This window comes from Protomyctophum parallelum (assembly GCF_964188405.1).
Source record: "Protomyctophum parallelum genome assembly, chromosome: 18".
NCBI lineage: Eukaryota > Metazoa > Chordata > Actinopteri > Myctophiformes > Myctophidae > Protomyctophum > Protomyctophum parallelum.
This window is the reverse complement of record NC_139716.1, coordinates 40,430,532-40,450,624: the sequence shown is the minus strand read 5'-3', so window position 1 is coordinate 40,450,624 and position 20,093 is coordinate 40,430,532. Positions and strand designations below refer to the sequence as shown.

Below are 20,093 nucleotides of genomic sequence, written 5' to 3'. Positions count from 1 at the left end.
TAAAGTTTGAGAACAACTGCACACTAAATGGAACAGAGCCTTAATTAGTATAGCCGTGTGAAGGAAGTAGGGAAGCGACCCAGACCTCAATATGTACTTTGCTCAGCCAATCATCGCTATGAGGTGATCAGCCAATCATCAGCCAATGTTTGCGTTCACACAAACACACAAAGCTATATAGGCATAGGAGGGGCTATAGTGCCCCACACAAACTGTTAAAGTTATATTTAATGTATTCAGTTAGTTTTTTAAACGTAACTTGGTCTGATTAGTTTTTCCAAAAACTGGATATTATTCGCATGTTTAGCAAACGTAGTGTTAACAACCGCTGCTATGTGGAAGGAGCTTGCTGGTTGGTCGGTCAGAGAGACAGAGGGACCAATTAGAAGGCTGACAGTGGGTCCATCATTGAGCCCATCCCGCCTGCTCCTTCTGAATCCACTGCAGATACGCATGGGCGTTGTCATGTCCCGCCAGGTCCGACAGGACACCTGTGGGGAGGCGACCCTCCTTCCTCCGACACAGGCTGCAGTTACACATTCCCCGGCACGTGGGACACGACCATGTTGGGTCGAGCAGCGCGGTCTTGGCGTCCTCACCATATCGGCTCTTCAGGCACATCCCACAGACCTGTCCTCTTACCCCCTCGCAAACACCACTGCGGCAGGACGTCTTGGTGTCCAGCGTCTTCTGTCTGCACTGGTGGCAATAGATTCCGTTCCTGGCCCAGGTCTTGTCTTGTCTGCAGTAGGCAATGTTGTCCAGGTCCTCTTTGGTGATCTCCTCCACTGACCTGACCACACTCGGCTGCTTCTCAACGTAGCACTTTTTCCTTTTCTCCTCAGCCACCCCCACCAGTCTCTTGATGTCCGTCATCCAGTCCCTTGCCTCCCCCCATCGTGGAGAGACACTCCTTTCTTCCATGCTAAAGTTCACCACCGGGCGGCACTTACGGGGCGGGTTCCTCCTAAGCACTATCTCCGGCTTAGAGACACTCTTCTCTTCCATGCTAAAGTTCACCGCCGGGCAGCCCTTACGGGGTGGGTTCCTCCTCCTAATCACTATCTCCGGCTTAAACCTCGGCTTCCGGGGCGTTTGCTTCCTCTTTTGGGGTGTATTAAAGGGAGTCAGCTCAGAGAGCAGCTTGGCCAGCATGGCTTTGTTCTCCTGGATGTTCTTCTCTCGCTGCCTCAGGCTCTGCATCTCATCCTCCTCCTCTTCCTCTTCCTCCTCATCCATGTCACAGTCATCCTTCTTCCAGGTCAGAGTCATTGTTGTTGTCCTTCAATTTCCTTACCTCTTTCACAAGCTCAAACACATGCTGTTATTCACCACTGCATAATATTATGAGGTAATTATCTTAATGTCCCAATACTCTCTTCTCTTCTCTGCACCTCCTCTATGGTCTATCGCCTAGAAACATGAACAAACTGAGCGACCTTTTATAATATTCTACACTGTGACTATGACCCAGTGATGCTCAAGTGTCATCAAGTGACATCACTGGAGTATCGGCTCCATATATGGGCACAAAAAGGGACATATTACGGGCATATAATGATGACATCAGCGATCCCTATATATGGGCATAAAAGGGACATGGACTGACAGATACAGAGATCTCCATAATGGGTATAAAGGGAACAAGTACTGATAGATACATGTATCCATATATGGGCATAAAAGGAACATAAAAGATTCGACGTAGGTGTGACCCCACCACCCAGGTTTTGTTTTTCCTGGTTAGCCAGATAGCCAGATTACTCTTGACACTAGACTGTAGATGTTGTGTTGGCTTTTAACACACAATGAATTTCACGTGCCTTTTACTTGTAATTGGTATTGTTGACAATAAAGTTGAACCTTGTACCTTGAATCCAGCCAATCACGGCACTTTTGCAATTGTATAATAACAGATATAGAACAACATTTGCCTTTTATCTCTCCTAGTGGTACCATGTCAATACAGCCTGGAATTGTCGTATCCAACGATAACATAACAAGTCTTGGGTCCGTGGCTCAAATGCTGCATAGATAATGGAAAGGTTGAAAACCACTGGTATAAGTGCTTAAACCAATGTCAATGGTTACTATACTTTGGTCTGACTACCTACCCCAAACCCTCACCCTAACCATATCCGCAAGCACGGGGCAACACACCTAAACCTAACCCCAACCCTCTCCCGACTCGGACCAATGCTCCTTCGAACCAATGAAATGTCGGACCAAAGTATGCCTCCCAAAGTCAATCACTGAATAATCTCTTCTTAATCTCAAATCCACCATCACACTACCCTCCATATTTGGGCAAGACTTACAGTTATATAATCAAGATGATATCATCAGCATGATTAAATACACTGACTACACTGAGTGACATATGTATACATGCACACAGATACACACACACACAGATACATTAAAATAGTTTACAACTATCAATATTATTTATTCAGATTTTCCCTGTAGTAATTAATCTGCATTTGTGAAATAAAAAAACAATGATAGTTTGATTATTTTTAGCTTTAGTTTTAGTTCATTTATTTTTGGCTGCCGCAGACAAGCTAAATTCATCTCGAACAGGCAAAATACCGGATCTGGATGACACTTTCCACCCACTGAAATATGAATGCAATAGGAAGCTACAAAGCTGGCTTTGGAATAGGGTTGAGGATGTGGCTCTTGAGGGCCCTTCTCCTTTCCTTGCTACTTGCTGTGTATGGGAGTTCGGACTCCAAGGCTATCACCACTACCCTCACCACAAAATGGGCCTCTACTCCTCTGCTGTTGGAGACTAGTGAGTTCCTGGCGGAGGAGAGCGAGCAGAAGTTCTGGGATTTTGTGGAGGCTAATCAGAACCTAGAAGGAGCACATGGCGATACGGACCAAGCCTACTATGACCTGATAATGAAGAGAGCCAGTGCCTTGCTCAGCCCTGCCCAGGTTAAAATGCTGAAGCTTTCCCTCTCACTTCGAGTATACTCTGCTGCAGTATACTCTTTCCAACAGATAGCATCCAATGAACCACCTCCTTCTGACTGCATAGCTTTCTTCAGTGTCCATGGAGCAAAGACCTGCAATATTGAAGGGTTAGCATCTCTGTTGGAAACAGCACCTGAAAGGCCAAAGCCATACATGTTCAACGGCGATCACAAACGTATGAGTTCAAACCCTGAGGCTCCAGTCGTCATTCTGTATGCTGAGATTGGAAAAGCAGGATTCTACAGTCTTCACCAGGCCATGCTGTCCAAGACTCTGCAAGGCCTGGCAACATACGTGCTCCGTCATTATGTGGCTAATACAAGCGAGAGTAAAGTGTACCTTTCTGGCTATGGAGTGGAGCTTGCCATTAAAAGTCAGGAGTACAAGGCAAAAGATGACGCACAGGTTCAAGAAGGTGGATTGACTACATTGATAGGGAAGAAAGATCCTGTGGACAAAGGCCAAGGATTCCTTTCTGGTAAACTGAAGATAACTGATACGGAGCTGATGAACCACCCTGTGGGCACTAATGACGTGGAGGGCGCTATTGATATGGCTCCTCTCAAAATCGGGAAGATGAAAGATCTGAGTTTCCAGACAGCAGCTTGTATACTTGCTGCTCCCCCTATTGAAGCCCTCCGTGTCATGAGGGACCTCAGTCAGAACTTCCCCACTAAAGCCAGGTATATCACAAAAATGTTGGTAAACTCAGAGATCCGCAGCGAGATTCGGAAGAACCAAAAGTACTTTAAAAGAACTCTAGGGCTGCAGGCTGGGGAGTCGGCAATGTTCATCAATGGACTACACATAGATCTGGATACAGGGGACATCTTCAGCATGCTGGAGGTGCTGCGTAGCGAGGCCAGAGTGATGGAAGGACTGCACTCCCTGCTGATCGATACACCTTACATCCACGACATCCTGAAGCTCGATGTCCAGCCATCGGACTGGAACTATGGCGTGGACATCCGAGACCCTGCCATTAACTGGATTAACAATTTAGAAACAGACCACAGGTACAGTTTGTGGCCGCACGAGGTTCAGGAGCTGCTCAGAGTCACATTTCCAGGAGTCATCAGAAAGATCCGCAAGAATCTCCACAATCTGGTGATCATTCTGGACCCCACCGATAAGAACTCTGCCGAGCTGCTGAGCGTTGCAGAGATGTTCTACACTAACAACATCCCACTTAGGATCGGCCTGGTGTTTGTGGTGTCAGACGAAGAGCATGTAGACGGCATGCAGGATGCCGGTGTGGCCATGCTTCGTGCCTACAACTACATTTGTAACAAGGTTGACAGCCAAAGCGCATTTGATGCAGTTATCTCCATGTTAGGCCGTGTGCCTAGTGGAGGCCAGCTGAGAGTTGTGGACGTAGTGAAGGTGTTGGAGAAGATGTTTCCCTACGTGGAGATCAGCAGCATCCTGGTACATGACTCCAGCTACGACATCAACCGCAAGGAAGGGCGTCGTTACTATGAGAAGACAGGTCTTGGCCTGTTGCCCGTGGTGTTGTTCAATGGAATGCCCTACCAGCGAGAGGAACTGGATCCTGATGAGTTGCAGGAGATTACCATGCACAAGATATTTGAGTCCATCACCTTCTACCAGAGAGCTGTCGACCAGGGAGAGCTGACCACTGATCATGATGTAGTAGACTTTATCATGAACCAGCCAAACATTGTTCCACGCATCAATCCCAGAGTCTTGTCCACCAGCAGAACGTATCTGGACCTGTCTGATACCAACAACCACTTCGTAGATGAGTTTTCCCATTTCCTGAGCCTGACCACCAAGGAAAAGAACACTGCTGTGGCCAACAGCATGAACTATATTACCAACACAGATGATGACTTCATCCATCCTGTGACATTCTGGGTGGTGGGAGACTTTGACCAGCCCTCTGGTCGCAAGCTCCTCTCTGATGCTATTAAACATGCAAATACCAGCAACAATGTCCGGCTGGGGATGATCAGCAACCCCTCAGTTGGTCTAGTAAGTGATACAAGCTCTGTGACTTGGGCCATCTGGGTCGCCATGCAGACACAGACAGCAAAAAACACCAAGAACTTCATCACCAAGATGACAAAGGAAGAGACTGTGGTAGCCCTGGAAAACGGCACTGATATTGGAGAGTTTGCTGTTGAGGGTATGGATGTGACATTGTTTAAGAGCATGTATGAGTGGCCCAAGTTTGACTTCCTAAACTCCCATGCTGCTTACTGTCGAGACGTACTCAAACTGAAGAGAGGAGAGAGAGCGGTCATCAGTAATGGAAGGATGATTGGCCCACTGAAGGAGGAGGAAGTATTTAACCAAGATGACTTCCTGCTGTTGGAGAGCATTACTCTGAGGACTTCTGGGGAGAAAATCAAAAGAAAGGTTCAAGAGCTTGGGATCAAGGAGGACAGGGCCAGTGACCTGGTAATGAAGGTGGACTCTCTGCTGTCTTCTCAGTCCAAAGGAGAGACCAGGGTTGAATATGACTTTCCTGGTGACCGCTACAGTGCTGTGAAGATCCGTCCGAAGGAGGGAGAGGTGTACTTTGATATTGTTGCCATAGTGGACCCTGCAACCAGGGATGCGCAGAAACTAGCTCCTCTGCTACTTGTCTTGAAACAGTTGGTGAATGTAAACTTGCTGTTGTTCATGAACTGTCAGTCTAAGCTCTCAGACCTGCCTCTGAAGAGTTTTTACCGCTATGTTCTGGAGCCAGAGGTCAGGTTCCAGGCAGATGGGAGTTTCTCTCCAGGTCCCATGGCTAAGTTCCTAGAAATGCCCCAGACTCCCCTCTTTACCCTCAACCTCGACACACCTGAGAACTGGATGGTTGAATCTGTACGCACACCTCATGACCTGGACAACATCTACTTGGAAGAAGTTGAAAGTATTGTAGCAGCAGAGTACGAGTTGGAGTACCTACTCCTGGAGGGTAATTGTTTTGATATTAGTACGGGCCAATCCCCACGGGGCCTCCAGTTCACCCTGGGAACCACCTCTGATCCTTTCATGTTTAATACTATTGTTATGGCAAACATGGGTTACTTCCAATTAAAGGCCAACCCAGGAGCCTGGATTTTGAAGTTGAGGAAGGGCCGCTCTGATGAAATCTACGAGATCTACAGTCACGGCAGTACAGACTCCCCAACAGATTCTGATGACATCATGGTGGTCATGAACAACTTCAAGAGCAGGATCATCAAAGTCATGGTTCACAAGAAGCCAGATAAGTTTAATGAAAGGCTGCTGAGTGATGGCATTCAGAAGAATGACTCTGGCTTCTGGGAATCTCTGACCAGGTGGCGCTTTGGAACAAAACAAGAGGAAGATGATGTCATACACATATTTTCAGTAGCCTCAGGTCATCTGTATGAGAGGTTCCTCAGGATCATGATGCTCTCCGTTTTGAAGAACACCAAAACCCCAGTCAAGTTCTGGTTCCTCAAGAACTACCTGTCGCCAACCTTCAAGGAATTCATTCCCCACATGGCAGAGGAGTATGGTTTTCAATATGAACTGCTCCAGTATAAGTGGCCACGCTGGCTCCAACAACAGACAGAGAAACAGAGGATCATCTGGGGTTACAAAATCCTCTTCTTGGATGTGTTATTCCCTGTCACTGTTGACAAGTTCGTGTTTGTGGATGCTGACCAGATTGTGCGCACAGATCTAAAGGAGCTTTATAACTTGGACCTGGGGGGTGCTCCGTATGGATTCACTCCATTCTGTGACAGCAGGAAAGAGATGGAAAGCTATCGCTTCTGGAAGTCTGGCTACTGGGCCAGACTGCTTGCTGGACGCAAGTACCACATCAGTGCCCTGTATGTTGTGGACTTGAAGAAGTTCCGCAAGATAGCTGCAGGGGACAGACTCAGAGGAGAGTACCAGAGACTCAGTCAGGACCCCAATAGCTTGTCTAACCTTGATCAGGATCTTCCCAACAACATGATCCATCAGATACCCATCAAGTCTCTTCCCCAGGACTGGTTGTGGTGTGAGACCTGGTGTGATGACGGTTCCAAAAAGAAGGCCAAGACCATAGACCTGTGTAACAACCCATTGACCAAGGAACATAAGTTGGACACTGCGGTGAGAATTGTAGAAGAATGGACAGACTATGACCAGGAGGTTAAACATCTGCAGAACAAAGTTCTACAGATAGCACCACACAACAGTCACACAGCACAGAAGCCAGGCACAGATGTTCGCACAGAGCTCTGAGACTGACATGGCAGTGAATTAGTTAGCCTAGACTCTGTTTAAAGAGTCTGTTTTTTCTTATGTTGTTTTCCTATGCCCAGCTTTGATGGTGGTCTTCCCAAATGACTTTATGCGGCCCAAATGGACCCAAACCATGCCAGGAAAATGCCCTACACAGCACAACAGAGCCACCAGCTCCCTCATTGTAGGATTCAAGCATTCAGGCCTCCTGCGTGGTATGCCACACTTTGCCAACTGTTTGAGAGTATATAGTTACGGACAGAATGTGGACTTGTGTAAACCACATTGCCATTGTAATTGATTGATTGATGGATCGATTGAATACTTTATTAACAGTTTGAAAAACCACAATGGAAACAAGTCCCAGGACGTATCCTTTTAGCCAAAATGTATGACTGTATCACTGTACCTATAGTGCCATTTACATTTCTGCTGTGCTCGTGGGTATCATTCACAATGATTGATTGAATACTTTTTTTGTCAGACATGTACACAGCACAGACATTAAAGTAATAATATAAATGTAATGATTATTCAGACAGCCAGCAATGGGTTAAAGTTTAACCCATTTATGTTAATCTGATTGGTTGAAACATCTTTCTAGCTGTGCCTTAACCACGATATTGGAACGGCTAATCAAAACAAATAATTCAGTCATGCTTTTCTCCCAGAACGCAGCAGACTCTGTGGCTAGTCTAGATAGTTTATTGGGACATTTGTAGATAGTGGCTACATCTCTGTCATTAAAAAGATATTATTTTTCAGCGATAATCTGAGTTTTAAGGTTGTATAATTTCAATATTACACTCAAGGGTGTTCTTTATCGTCATTCAATGCACTTCTGCGATGATGAATTCCTGTTCTGTTTATGATGAATACCTGTTCTGTTCTTTAGCTACATAGAAGTGTCTATTTGTATGTCTCTAAATGTTTTGATGAATTGAACAATGTGGACCCTGTTGTAAACAAGTGTAATGCTTAATTGGGTCGTCCACTCACAGTTGACAGTCTTTGTATTGAGTTTGTGCTTAAAATGTACTGTAAATTCTACAAACTGTTAATAAATATTTCAATCAATCAATCAATCAATGCCATTCGGTACCGCAGGTGTGCATTAATGTTGATAAAAGAACACCCTCAAGTGTAATATTGCTTAAATCAGGAAGTGGAAAGTCAAATTCATGCATTATTTCTCATCTTTGAAGGCTGACTGCAGCCCCTAGAGATGTCACAGAAACTTATTTTTTTTCCTTTTTGGAAGCGTTTAATGAAATCCATTAATTGCTACTAGCTGTATGAATAATAAAAGAAATCACAGCCGTGTGAAGTGAGGGGCACTAATATATTAAAGTCTAACTCATGTTGATTAGTAGCCCTCCAAGCAGAACCCAAATGCTACTGAAGTTTCTGACATTTGTTCGACCCAGTGCATTGGGTCCTGTTCCGCGTCGTCCATGCCACCTGATTAAAACATTTACTGGCTCATGTTTACATGTTAAAACGCCTCCCCGCGCTCTTTGACGATATTCTTCAGTATGAGGCTTTCTAAATATGTAAAGTATAAGTACACATACATACCTTTGCGAATATCTCCTGTGGCGCGGAAGCCGTTAAGTATTTTTAATATATGTTTGCCCGATTTGGAAGCTTGGATTCTTCTTGTTTATTGACACCTCATTGTACCGCCTATCTGGCTAGCTAGTGGCGCTATAGCTATGACACAGCAGATCAGAGGCAGGGACGTAGCCTCACAAGCCAACCGCACACCGGGAGGCGGTACAATAAACGGTAAACAAACAAGAAGAAATAAAGCGACCAAATCGGTCAAACAAAGATTAAAAATACTTAACGGCTTCCGCGCCACAGGAGATATTCGCACCGGGATGTATAGCTACTTAAAGTTACCGAATTCAGAATAACTCAAGGAAAATAATGGCGTCACATGCCGCGGGTCCTATTTTAGAGAGAATCTCCATATCCGCATATAGGAATTTCCATACGAAAGTACAGTAGCGAGCAGGGACCCAACGTAAAACTCAACAAAATATCAAAAAAGTTTTACGTAGGGTCCCGAAAGGGGCTAGTTGATTAGGTGATGGTGCTGTAAAACAAAGGTGTCAAAACAAACATTAAATTCTCTTTATTATTAATGGCATTTAATGTTTGTGTTAGGGACAAGATGACGTAAATGTTCCCTTCATTGTCAATGGCGTTTGTAAAACAAACATTGAACTAAAAACAAACATTAAACCTGTAGCCTATATATAGGCTATATATTTCTATGGGAATTTAATTTAAATTTACCAATGAAGTTTGACATTCTGAATTCTGATCTGATCAAGTGATTGCATTCATTGATTCATTTGATTTCATTCTCTCAGTCACCTCACCTGAATAAGCTGAGGTGTTCTGTCATCACAGAGTCAGACTCAGTCATTTGAAAGTGTGCTTCGACCACATCTGACTCTAGCTTAATTGCCTTAAATACCATGATTGTATGTCTAATTGGGATTTCACTGTTGAATGAACGGCTATAGTGTTTCACAATTGAAACAGTTGAGCTGTGTGCCGCCCTCAGCCGGCTATAATATAATTTCTAAGAAAATTAAATTACATAAAAAAACAATTGAAGATGACGCAGCAAATTAAACAATCACATGATAACATCGCGTCACCCGCAGTACCTGTGGAAAGCTCCAGTATGCTCCGGTCTAGAGCCCGCCTACTGTAGTCTGACGTCATTTTGTAGTCCTACTTCACGTCCGGGTCGGTCCTAGAGGCACCAACTCCCGCCCGCTTCTCATTGTAAACAGCAATATCTAAACGTGTGAATCTTTTTATGTTATTCTTCAGTCATTGGGGGTTAAAGACCGACCAGACATATAGTAATTCCTCAGCACACATACATGCATAATGCATTCAGCGTTTCCGTATCCGTTGTAGACTCAGACCGACCGTAGATTTGGAACCATCCCAATCTACTCATGTGATTCCGTGGCAAGTGGTTCCAGGAACAGTGTTACCATGTCCGCTTAATATAAGCGACGTTGTGCTTGTTTTCTGTAAAGTTGCTTGTAAATAATATTGGTAGTTGCGGCGTTTTGTGGGGCTTGTTTATGGTTTAGTGTAGTTTTGTTGTTTAAACCAGTGATTCTCAAATATCTTTATGTCAATGACACCTAAAGTAATTATGCATTTGTCTGCAGACCCACATGGGCCACATCTGAAAATATTTTATGCCAGGGACAAGATTTCCGTTGTTAAAAATATATATTCTGCTATTTTTTATTGAAAATAGCAGATATGCAAGTTATAATGCAACTAATGCAACGCGTCGCAGACTCGCAGTAGATTTGCTATTTTCAAATTCTGGGCTTGTTTTCATTGACCTGGTTGCTTGTTTCTATCACAAAACCTGGCAACACTGTCCAGGCAGCAGAAAGTGTTTCCGCAAACATGGAGGCTGTCGTCAGTGATGTGGTAGCTCCCGAGGATCTTTTAGTAAGTTTTCACCCAAAATCAAATCTATTTTGTCTATATATTTAATTTGGTATACTTATTTTTTACACTTGAATAGCACATAATAGTTGTCAGACACAAGTGTACGTTTTTAGAAGTGGTGAAACAGAGCTACTATGCGTGTGCGCAGCTAACATTAGCATTTAGCGCGTCTGTTTTTGTTGTAGTCGCAAAGTGCAGATAAGGTGACTCACCCCATGGAACCACCACGCTTTAATGTCGCGAATCATGATTAAGATTAAGAAGACAAATGTATGTCTTTGAAAGTACTTCTTTAATTAACACCTGGGCGGAGGGCACTCTATGAACCAATTAACCAAATAATGCTGCCTTTCTGATGAATTGAAAAAGGTGGACCCTGTTGTAAACAAGTGTAATGCTTTATCAGTGTGTCGTCCACAGTAACAGTCTTTGTATTGAGTTGTGCTTTCATGTGAAATGTACCCATTCTGCAAACTGTTAATAAATATTTCAATCAATACATCAAGCCCTCCAGAAGCTAAAGTCACGCACAGTAACATTCGGAGTCCTTGGCTTCCCAGACCCCCTAGCCCAGTGGTTCTCAAACTTTTAAATGTCAAGGACCCCCACATTTTTTTTGTCAAATAGGTTTTTATTGAGAAGATTATAAATTGTTACACAAACATTGTGATATGAATTATGAAATAAATTTTTGTTTTATAGAAAACAAAAAATGAAAGAGAAAATACAAGACAGAAAAAAGAAAGAAAACCCTCAACCCTCCCACCCATACTGCTCAGTGACACAGCATACTATAGAATAAAATAGTAAGATGATAAAAAGCTCATGGAAAACATCTGGGGGGGGGGGGGGGATGGCATACAGTCAGCCATATCAGTGGTATCCTGTCTATTAATTGTTTCTACTCAAGTAATGGACAAGGGGCAGCCAAACCTTATCAAATTGTCTCTCCCTGTTTCTCAGGAAATATCTTATTCTCTCAAGATGAAGTGTAGTAGTGTACTAGTAATTTAATTTAGCCAATGCCTAAATGCAGGAGCCTCCTCCTTTTTCCAGTGCGTCAAAATTAGTTTTTTTTGCTGTAATCAGACCATTATGAGAAGAGTTGTTTCTGTGCTCTTGTCAACATAGGCATGGAGTCTGACAAACCCAGAATAGTTAGTAAGTACAGGATCGGGGTCAATATGAATACTCAAAATATCAGTGTCTCAAATATCTTAATCCAATATCTTTGTATCCAAGGGCAAAGGGGCGAAAACTGTGAGGAAGATTTGCATCTATTGCATTACATTTGTCACAGTGCGAAGAAATATCTGGGAATATGTTATGTACTTTTAATTTGGAATAATGGAGTCTATATATGACTTGAAACTGGATAAGGCTTTGTCTGGAGTTGATAGAGCACGGCACGCATTGACTTCTTCAAGGCTGTCTTCCCAGTTCCCAGAGCTCGTCTGAAATTGAAGTCCCTAGCTCATTTTCCCATGCCAACTTAATAGCTGAAGGACCCCCAAATTGACACTCATTAGCCCGCGGACCCCCATTTGAAAAGATATGCCAAGGACCCCATAAGAGAAGATTTTCACGGCTCTAGCAGTGATTCTCTCTCAACCTGTTAGATTTTTAAGGACCCTCAGTTTGACATGCATTAGCCTACGGACTCCCCAATTAAGGGCATTTCTATCTATCTCTGGGACCCCCAATTTATATATTGTAAAATCAATGTTAATTTAACTCTGAGAGTGTACAAATGGAAGCATGGAGCATTTGGTTCCATTTGTACACTCAGAGTTACAGACCCATAAGGGTCCATTTCGTTCCAAACTATCATTTAGCTTGGGACCCCCTGGAACTCCCTCAAGGATTCCTGGGGGTCCCCGGACCCCACTTTGGGAACCACTACTCCGCTAGCCTCTTTCGGAACCCTGAATACCTTTTTGTATTTGGAAATTGGAATGTCGTGGCTGCAATTTGCAACACTAGATTTTTCTTATAGAGTTGCAACACCGACACAGGCCATTTGACTAAAAAGTCAGATCTGATTGTATTAAAACTCACCAACATTGCAGCAGTAAGGAAAGCTTGAATTGTCCTCTTACAAAAGTGTTTGTTTCATAAAAATCCACCATACACATGTTAGGAGCTATTTTGTGGTTAGTAAGTCACTGAACTGTGCAATTTGCAACTCTAGATTTTTTTATAATGTCATGAATCTAGAGTTTTTATTAAGGGGTCGCGCTGCTGCCTCCTGCATTATGTGTAAATGCGAAACAGATGGCATGCAGGGCAGTTCAGTGATTTACAACGAGCGCTTCCAATTACTCCAACACTTAGAAAAAGAATCACTTGCACAGAATTTCTTGACAGAAATTAGCTCATAACATGTCTACGGGGATTTTAATGAAAAACAAGCTCGGCAGATTGAAAGAGGATAATTCAAGCTTGGACTACAGCTGCAATGTTGGTGAGTTTAACGTAGTTTAAGACAAGCAGATCGCAAATTGGATGAGTGGGGAGTCAATGGAGGGTATTGAACTCTAGATTCACCACATTATAAAAAAATCTAGAGTTGCAAATTGCGGCTACTGTGCACCACCCCATGTTTAGATTTTGCACATAATGCAGGAATGAATATAAAATGTGTTCAAATAACGTGTTCATTGAAATTGGATTGCAGCTTTCATTTAACTTTGCAACATTTAGCTCTTAACCCATCCTGGCATTATGTTATACTTTAGCTATTGAAAAATAGCAGATCTACAAGCTCATAGCGTGGCACCGAGTGCCACGCTACAAGGTCTGCTATTTAATTCTTTTTTTTTTTAAATGCCGCACAAATCTTTGAATATATATATATATATATATATATATATATATATATATATATATTCTTTTACATCAAGCCTAAATGGGTTAATCCGTAAACAAGAACAAAAAACATGGCAATACATCAAATACATACAAATAGTCATCAAATCATACGTAAGCTAAGAACCTAACACTGCACTATCTATACACTGAAACTATGCGTAGTATACACTACAGTATAAAGTCTATACGCAAAGTGTAATGTTTACATAAAATGCTATCAAAGTTACATAAATTGAGCCTTGCCTATGCATACACCTGTAAGGTTGTCGAGGCTAGGGCAAGTGCTACGGGCTAAAATGGAGTCTGAAGGTGGGGTTTCAGACTAAGGCAGAAGATTGGGAGTGAGTCTGCAGTTCTGAACCTGATTGCAAATTATGGGAAGTGCATTCCATAGTTTTGGAGCCAGAAGGGAGAAGAGTTAATTCAATTGAGACTAGTGTACGATGGAACCAAATGCCCATCAGACCTGTAAGGTTGCATTTGAGACTAGTGTACGATGGAACCAAATGCCCATCAGACCTGTAAGGTTGCATTTACACCCTCATAGTTAAATTGGCACGAGGTGTGTGTGTATGTGTGTGAGACAGACATGTTTCGAGTGTGTGGGATATCAAAAGCAACTGAAAAATATGTGTGCCTTTGATAATGTATTTTATAAATGTGGACTCAAATAAAGAGTTTGAAATGTGTGTGTGTGTGTGTGTGGGTGGGAAGTTACAGCTGTTATTGCATAGGAAAACAAATTCTGTTTTGTATTTGTCAGAAATTTGAGAAGAAGTACAACGGCGAGCTGGTAAAAGGTGCTGTGTCCAAGGAGACCAAGTTTGAATATTCATGGTGTCTAATTAGGAGCAAGTACTCGGATGACATCAAGAAGGGAATCGTCCTGTTGGATGGTGAGTTAGTTGTCCACTACCCCCCTTTCTAAATACATGGTCAAAATAGCACTGTCATGTGAATAACTGAATATATATATATATATATATATATTTATATATCTTTGAGTTCCACTAGTTATTAATTTCTCTTCTATTTTTAGATCTAGTTCAGAAGGCAACAAAGGAAGACTCCAGGGACTTCCTTTTCTACTTGTCCGTTGCCAATTACAGACTAAAGGTGATGCGTGATGACAGTCGTGCATTTACTTTAGCGAGCTCATTATCAACAGCTTGTTCGTTTTTTATGGCTTTTGCAGAATTGCCTTCACTGCATTGCATTTGTTTAGGACATTTGCACAATCATTTTGTTTGCCAAAGATTACAGTGAACACGTGATTGTTGTAATATAGTATCACAGGGATAATGTATGTTGAGCGTGTCCACCTGTCCCTCACGTCACGTGTGACCTATTTTCCCCCCACTCCTTGCTCCCCCTTCCTTCCACTTCTCCCTCTGGTTTTCCATTCCAGGAGTATGAAAAGGCCTTGAAGTACATCAGGACTCTGCTGAGAAACGAGCCAGGGAACAAGCAGGCTCAGGATATGGAGAAACTCGTAGACAAAGCTTTGAAGAAGGGTAAGAAGAGGCTATGAGGCAATCTTTACCCCTTTTAGCTCACTCCCAGTTTGATATGCATTGATTAGGCAACAGAGTATTTTATTTTTATTTCTTTTTTTCTTCTCTGGGACACCAAAGCCTAGTCTTGCATAACGTAACCAGACAACTATTCCACAATCTCTGAATGATATAGTCTGGAACTACACCTCCCAAAGTCCTTCCTCCTCATTTCCGTTCACCGAAATATAAAAAGACATTTACATTTCCTTTTTTTCTTCTGCTAAGCAGCAAGCTATATATGCTTTGATTTAAATTTATATTAGGATAAATGTGCACGACTGTAAAGATGAAACGGAAGTGGGGAGGAGGCTTCACTTCCGCTTTCTCCCTTAATCATCAAAGGAGCTTCCATGTCCCAGACTGTATGACCAGAAGCATTTGAAAATTGTGGGAGGCCGTGTGAGACTAGTAAAAGCGTAACTAACTCTGACGGTGTACAAAAAGAACCAGTACACTCTCTGACCCCTGGGGGTCCCCGGGCCTTTGAGAACCAGTGCAGTGGTTTTCAGGTTGAAAGTGGTTAAAACATTTTGTTTTGAAGATATTAGTTTTGGCCTTTATTAGATTGTAGTCTGACAGGAAATGGGGAGCTAGAGTGACACATTAAAGATGGTCAGGATCGGGATTTGAACCAGTGACACGCTGGCATTAGCAGCCTATTGGGAATGAGTGTGCAGTTCTGTGCACAACGTACTGATTTAGTCAAAACGATAACCTTTTGTAATAGTTGTATATTGCAATGACTATGTGAGGTTGTCACAAAATCCTAAATCACACCTGGACTACTCACGGCACATCATTGTGCACCATTTGGGAAGAACTGACCTAGTGTATATAAACTGTTACTTAAGATTCACTCTCTTTATCAGTAAGCCTGATTTTTGCTGCAGCGACAGTGTCGTGTGACATGGAAAACGATCTATTGTCAGTTGACAAAGTGTTGATGTATCAACACTTTATGGTTGGTACTTGTTAAGACTCGATGTTGAAGTTTACCCCTTGTCCTCTAGATGGCTTGGTCGGCATGGCGATCGTTGGGGGAATTGGCCTGGGCGTGGCTGGACTAGCAGCTGGAGTAGCAGGCCTGATCGCATTGGCTGTGTCAAAGGGAGCAACAAAATGATAACAAGGAGGTTGGGGGTGACCAAGCCTTCCTCCTCTTGAGAAAGACTGGGGGTTCACTGGCCATCGCTTTCCGTAACAAATTAAAACTTTGACAAGGGTTGGTGGATATCTTTGTGGAGAGAACATCGAAGAATTTCCTTTTTCATTATAGTCATGTTGCCAGGGAAATGATATGGTTTAACTTGGGGTTCTGATGTATTTACCATTTAAAGCCAATTAAAGGTTTCAGAAAAATGCCATCATTTGCAGCTTTCTCATTTGAATACGTGTGCTATTTTTCCATACTAAGACCTTACTTATATTATGTGTATATTCATACTATGTCTCATATTTACATCTTTATTTAAACATGTAAATAAAAATAGAATAGAAGTGGAATGCAAGTTACTGCTTAATTGAATGGAGTTTCTCCTTATAGAAGAAGGGTAGCTTACCTTACATTCACTTCCTAGTAATTTTGTAACTAAAACATATAAAAGTGCAATTGTTTTATTATTTCTGTTGTCTGTTGAATTATTTCTGCTATAAAGAACTGTAAGGTTTAAGAAGGTGTCTTTGGGTGTGCAGGGAATTGTAGCATTATACATGTGTTAGAATTTATGGGTCAGAAGAAGCTGCTGGTTGGTCTGAAATGTAAACTACTAGATGTTAAAGCTGCCTCATTCTGTTGATAGGAGGCAGCTGAAAGAGAAGCTTCTTTGAGTTGTTTGCAAGGGCATGAGGACAGTGCTCCATTCTCGTTAGAATTGGAAATAACGTTTGGTTTCATTTATTCTGAATATAATAAGCACTTAAAACCTCAGAAGTGGTTGCACTTACAGGACATGAATAATTTGTCAGTTAAATGTTTCTGTCTTTATATTATTATCTTTAACTGTTTTATTTGGCTGTAATCTCAGTCTCGGTAAATAAAGAGATTTTGAAGTGACAAATGTGTGTTCTTGCAAAATCATTGCAGATGTTTTGGAATGAATGACAGCTTTGGAGTATTGAGGACATACAGTACAGACATCGTGTTGGTGTTGTGTGTTTACCTGTATATGATTAGCCCATTCTGACCTGAGATCAGATTCATACGAGGTTTCCACTGGACACACGCTGGTCTGACGAACCCATTCTGACCTGAGATCAGATTCTAAAAATGTCAGTTGTTCTTCGATTAAAAAAATAAATAGCAGACCTACAAGCTCGTATCGCGCCACTCGGTGGCGCGATATGAGCTTGTAGATCTGCTATTTTTCAATAGCTAAAGCATAACATGATGCCAACACCAAAATGGGTGCCCGGTCAGAATGGGTTAGGAAAGGAAGTACAATGTGACAGTTGTGTAATTTTCCATGTGTCTGCTGACATATTAGACCTATCAAAGTTATTTAAGGATCCTCTATTGATTGACCAAAGTCCAACATACTGTATAATACTATAGTTCCCATCTTGGCAAACCAGCCAAATATTGTTCATATTCCATTTAGTTATGGAGTAGACTGTGAATTACTTTATGCAATTGTCTGATGGCTTTTTGCTTGAGGCATTGACGCTATAATATATATATATATATAGAGTATAATATATAAATGTACTGCCGGTAAATATAACAATTTACACAGTAAAGTCTAGATTCTGCTTTGTAGATGTCAACTGCCTTATGTCCTGACTCCCGAGGTTCCTGAGGTGGGTTTGGGGTCCCTAGCACGATTTTAGAGCAGGAAGGCCTCATGTTGTCTATCTCTTGTGTCGTGTTATCAGTCCTTTGTGATGTTACTCATTAACTCACTTGACAGCATCGAAACTGCCCAGGGACAGGACTAAATACACACGTATCGTCTTCCCCGGATGAGGTGATAGGGTGGATTAATCACAGGGAGAAGACGGTAATCTTAGGCAAAACAAAGAAGAGGACATTTTATTTACCTTCAAAGTAAAAATCTTAAGTACTACAGAGCGTATTGAAAGTAATACATGTCTATCTGTCTATTTAAATAGGGCATAGCTTTATTGTCCAAATGTCCTTGAAAACTGCCTGTGGCCTTACATGTGCTTTCTCTTTTGCTAAGCTTTAACCATCTGTATTTAGATACAAATGTGCAGTATAGAGATCGTGCTTTTGTTCATAATATGACGGATTGTATAATCAGCTTCACTGAGAACTGTGTATACATATGGGGGCATATTTGTACAGTATATTGACTATTCAGAGCTTAAGATGCTCCACCAGGCAGGGGCCAGGGTAGAGATTTGGTCATCCCAAAGGTAGAGCCTTGGGATGGCCAGGCTAATATAACTACGTAGATATTATTGGTCTGTAAGATTTATTTCCAAGGGGCGGTAATAGAAACGGATTCCAATGTCACGGGAAAACATTCTCACTTTGAATGGTGGGCTCTGATTGGTCACCCACAACTCGGGTGAGGTGAGCTAAATGTAATTTAAACTGAGGAGTCTCAGACCAATCTTCTCATGTTTTCTTTTTCTCCTGTGGCAGATTGTCTGGTATCCAGGCTAGCGCTAATCAGTGGTGGACAGTAACTAGCTACCTGTACTGTACTTGAGCAAGCTCATGACTTATACTCCGCTACATTTCAAATAGAAACATTGTTCTATGAAATCACTCAACTACATTTCTAGGAAGGGACTCTTGGGACTCAAGCATTTACTGTAAACCCTATTTCAAATAGAGTGACAATAGTGACGGTGCAACTCAGTGTCAGCTTGTAGATCTGCTATTTTCATTATTTCAAAATAGGTCTGGTTTGTGTTGGGGGTTACATTTCTTATGTTTTTTGGGGGAAATGTTTTAAATTTCAATACAGCAATGTATTGATATTAAAAAGGGAATGTACTTGTAATTTGTACTTTGGAATACTTGAGCAATTACTTGATATATACTTTGTCCCGATTGATACAGATTGTCTTGTCTCATCTGCTATTGGTTCTTTAAATGAGGAATATGGATCTTGTAATCTGTTTGTGTGTGATGTATGTAATGTATGTATTTGTGTTGGACTGCTATGTCGGTAAAGCATGTACAGGTTTTATCTTACCATAGGCCTATAGCACACCACTAAAGGGAATTGCCTAGTCAAGACAACGGAGGAGGGGGAGAAATGTGTCCTTGACTTATATCCTTTCCTGTTCACACCCATAATTCAAAGTTTTATTATTCATTCACCAATTTTAGTACAGTCAGTTCCTCTGAGAAACAGTCACTATCTTTGTGAGTTTGAAAGGAAATGTCCTTATTAATTCATTCCCACTGAGTCACTGACGTTTCTTTTCATGTTCATAGTTTGCTGTAACCACATGGAGTACAGTACACAGTCAAATCCATATTGGATTTTATTTTAACCTATATCGGGGAGGGAACAGTGGTCATGTATGTTATTGAACTTGGAGGTAAGAAGTCACTGCAGTTTTGATTTGATCAATAATCAACCAAGTTGAATAATGTTATATGAGAGAATATTACACTGCACTGTCAGGTCTCTGACAGTAGACCAAAAAGTAGCGATATCGTTATAGTCTCCAAGGTCACATACCCAATTAGAGCGCAGTACGTAACACAATGTGCCTGTGTGCTATCACATACTGTACCAATGAAATACTCCTTAATACTCCTCTCAAATGAGTTTTCAACTGTTGCGACTGTGACATCAAACCCTAGGCCTAGGCTGAGTCATGTACACACCGTGTGTGTGTGTGTGTGTGTGTGTGTGTGTGTGTGTGTGTGTGTGTGTGTGTGTGTGTGTGTGTGTGTGTGTGTGTGTGTGTGTGTTCATTCACTGTCTGTACCACTTGATTCATTCAGGGATTTTACTACTGGTTTTATTACTGTCAAAT

General features: G+C 42.0%; 2 protein-coding genes across 2 annotated transcripts; both read left to right on the top strand.

Moving 5' to 3' along the window:
- Window positions 1–2,625: 2,625 nt before the first annotated feature.
- On the top strand, window positions 2,626–7,203 carry LOC310876142 (UDP-glucose:glycoprotein glucosyltransferase 1-like; the record flags this gene model as incomplete). Its single annotated transcript, XM_083789587.1, has 1 exon — window positions 2,626–7,203. The coding sequence occupies one exon, from the start codon at window positions 2,626–2,628 to the stop codon at window positions 7,201–7,203; it is 4,578 nt and encodes a 1,525-aa protein (XP_083645713.1).
- Window positions 7,204–10,638: 3,435 nt separating this feature from the next.
- On the top strand, window positions 10,639–17,188 carry fis1 (fission, mitochondrial 1). Its single transcript, XM_083789201.1, has 5 exons — window positions 10,639–10,704; window positions 14,339–14,471; window positions 14,615–14,691; window positions 14,984–15,089; window positions 16,142–17,188. Exons 1-5 carry the CDS (start codon window positions 10,660–10,662, stop codon window positions 16,252–16,254), a joined length of 474 nt encoding a protein of 157 aa, XP_083645327.1. The 5' UTR covers window positions 10,639–10,659; the 3' UTR covers window positions 16,255–17,188.
- Window positions 17,189–20,093: the final 2,905 nt, after the last annotated feature.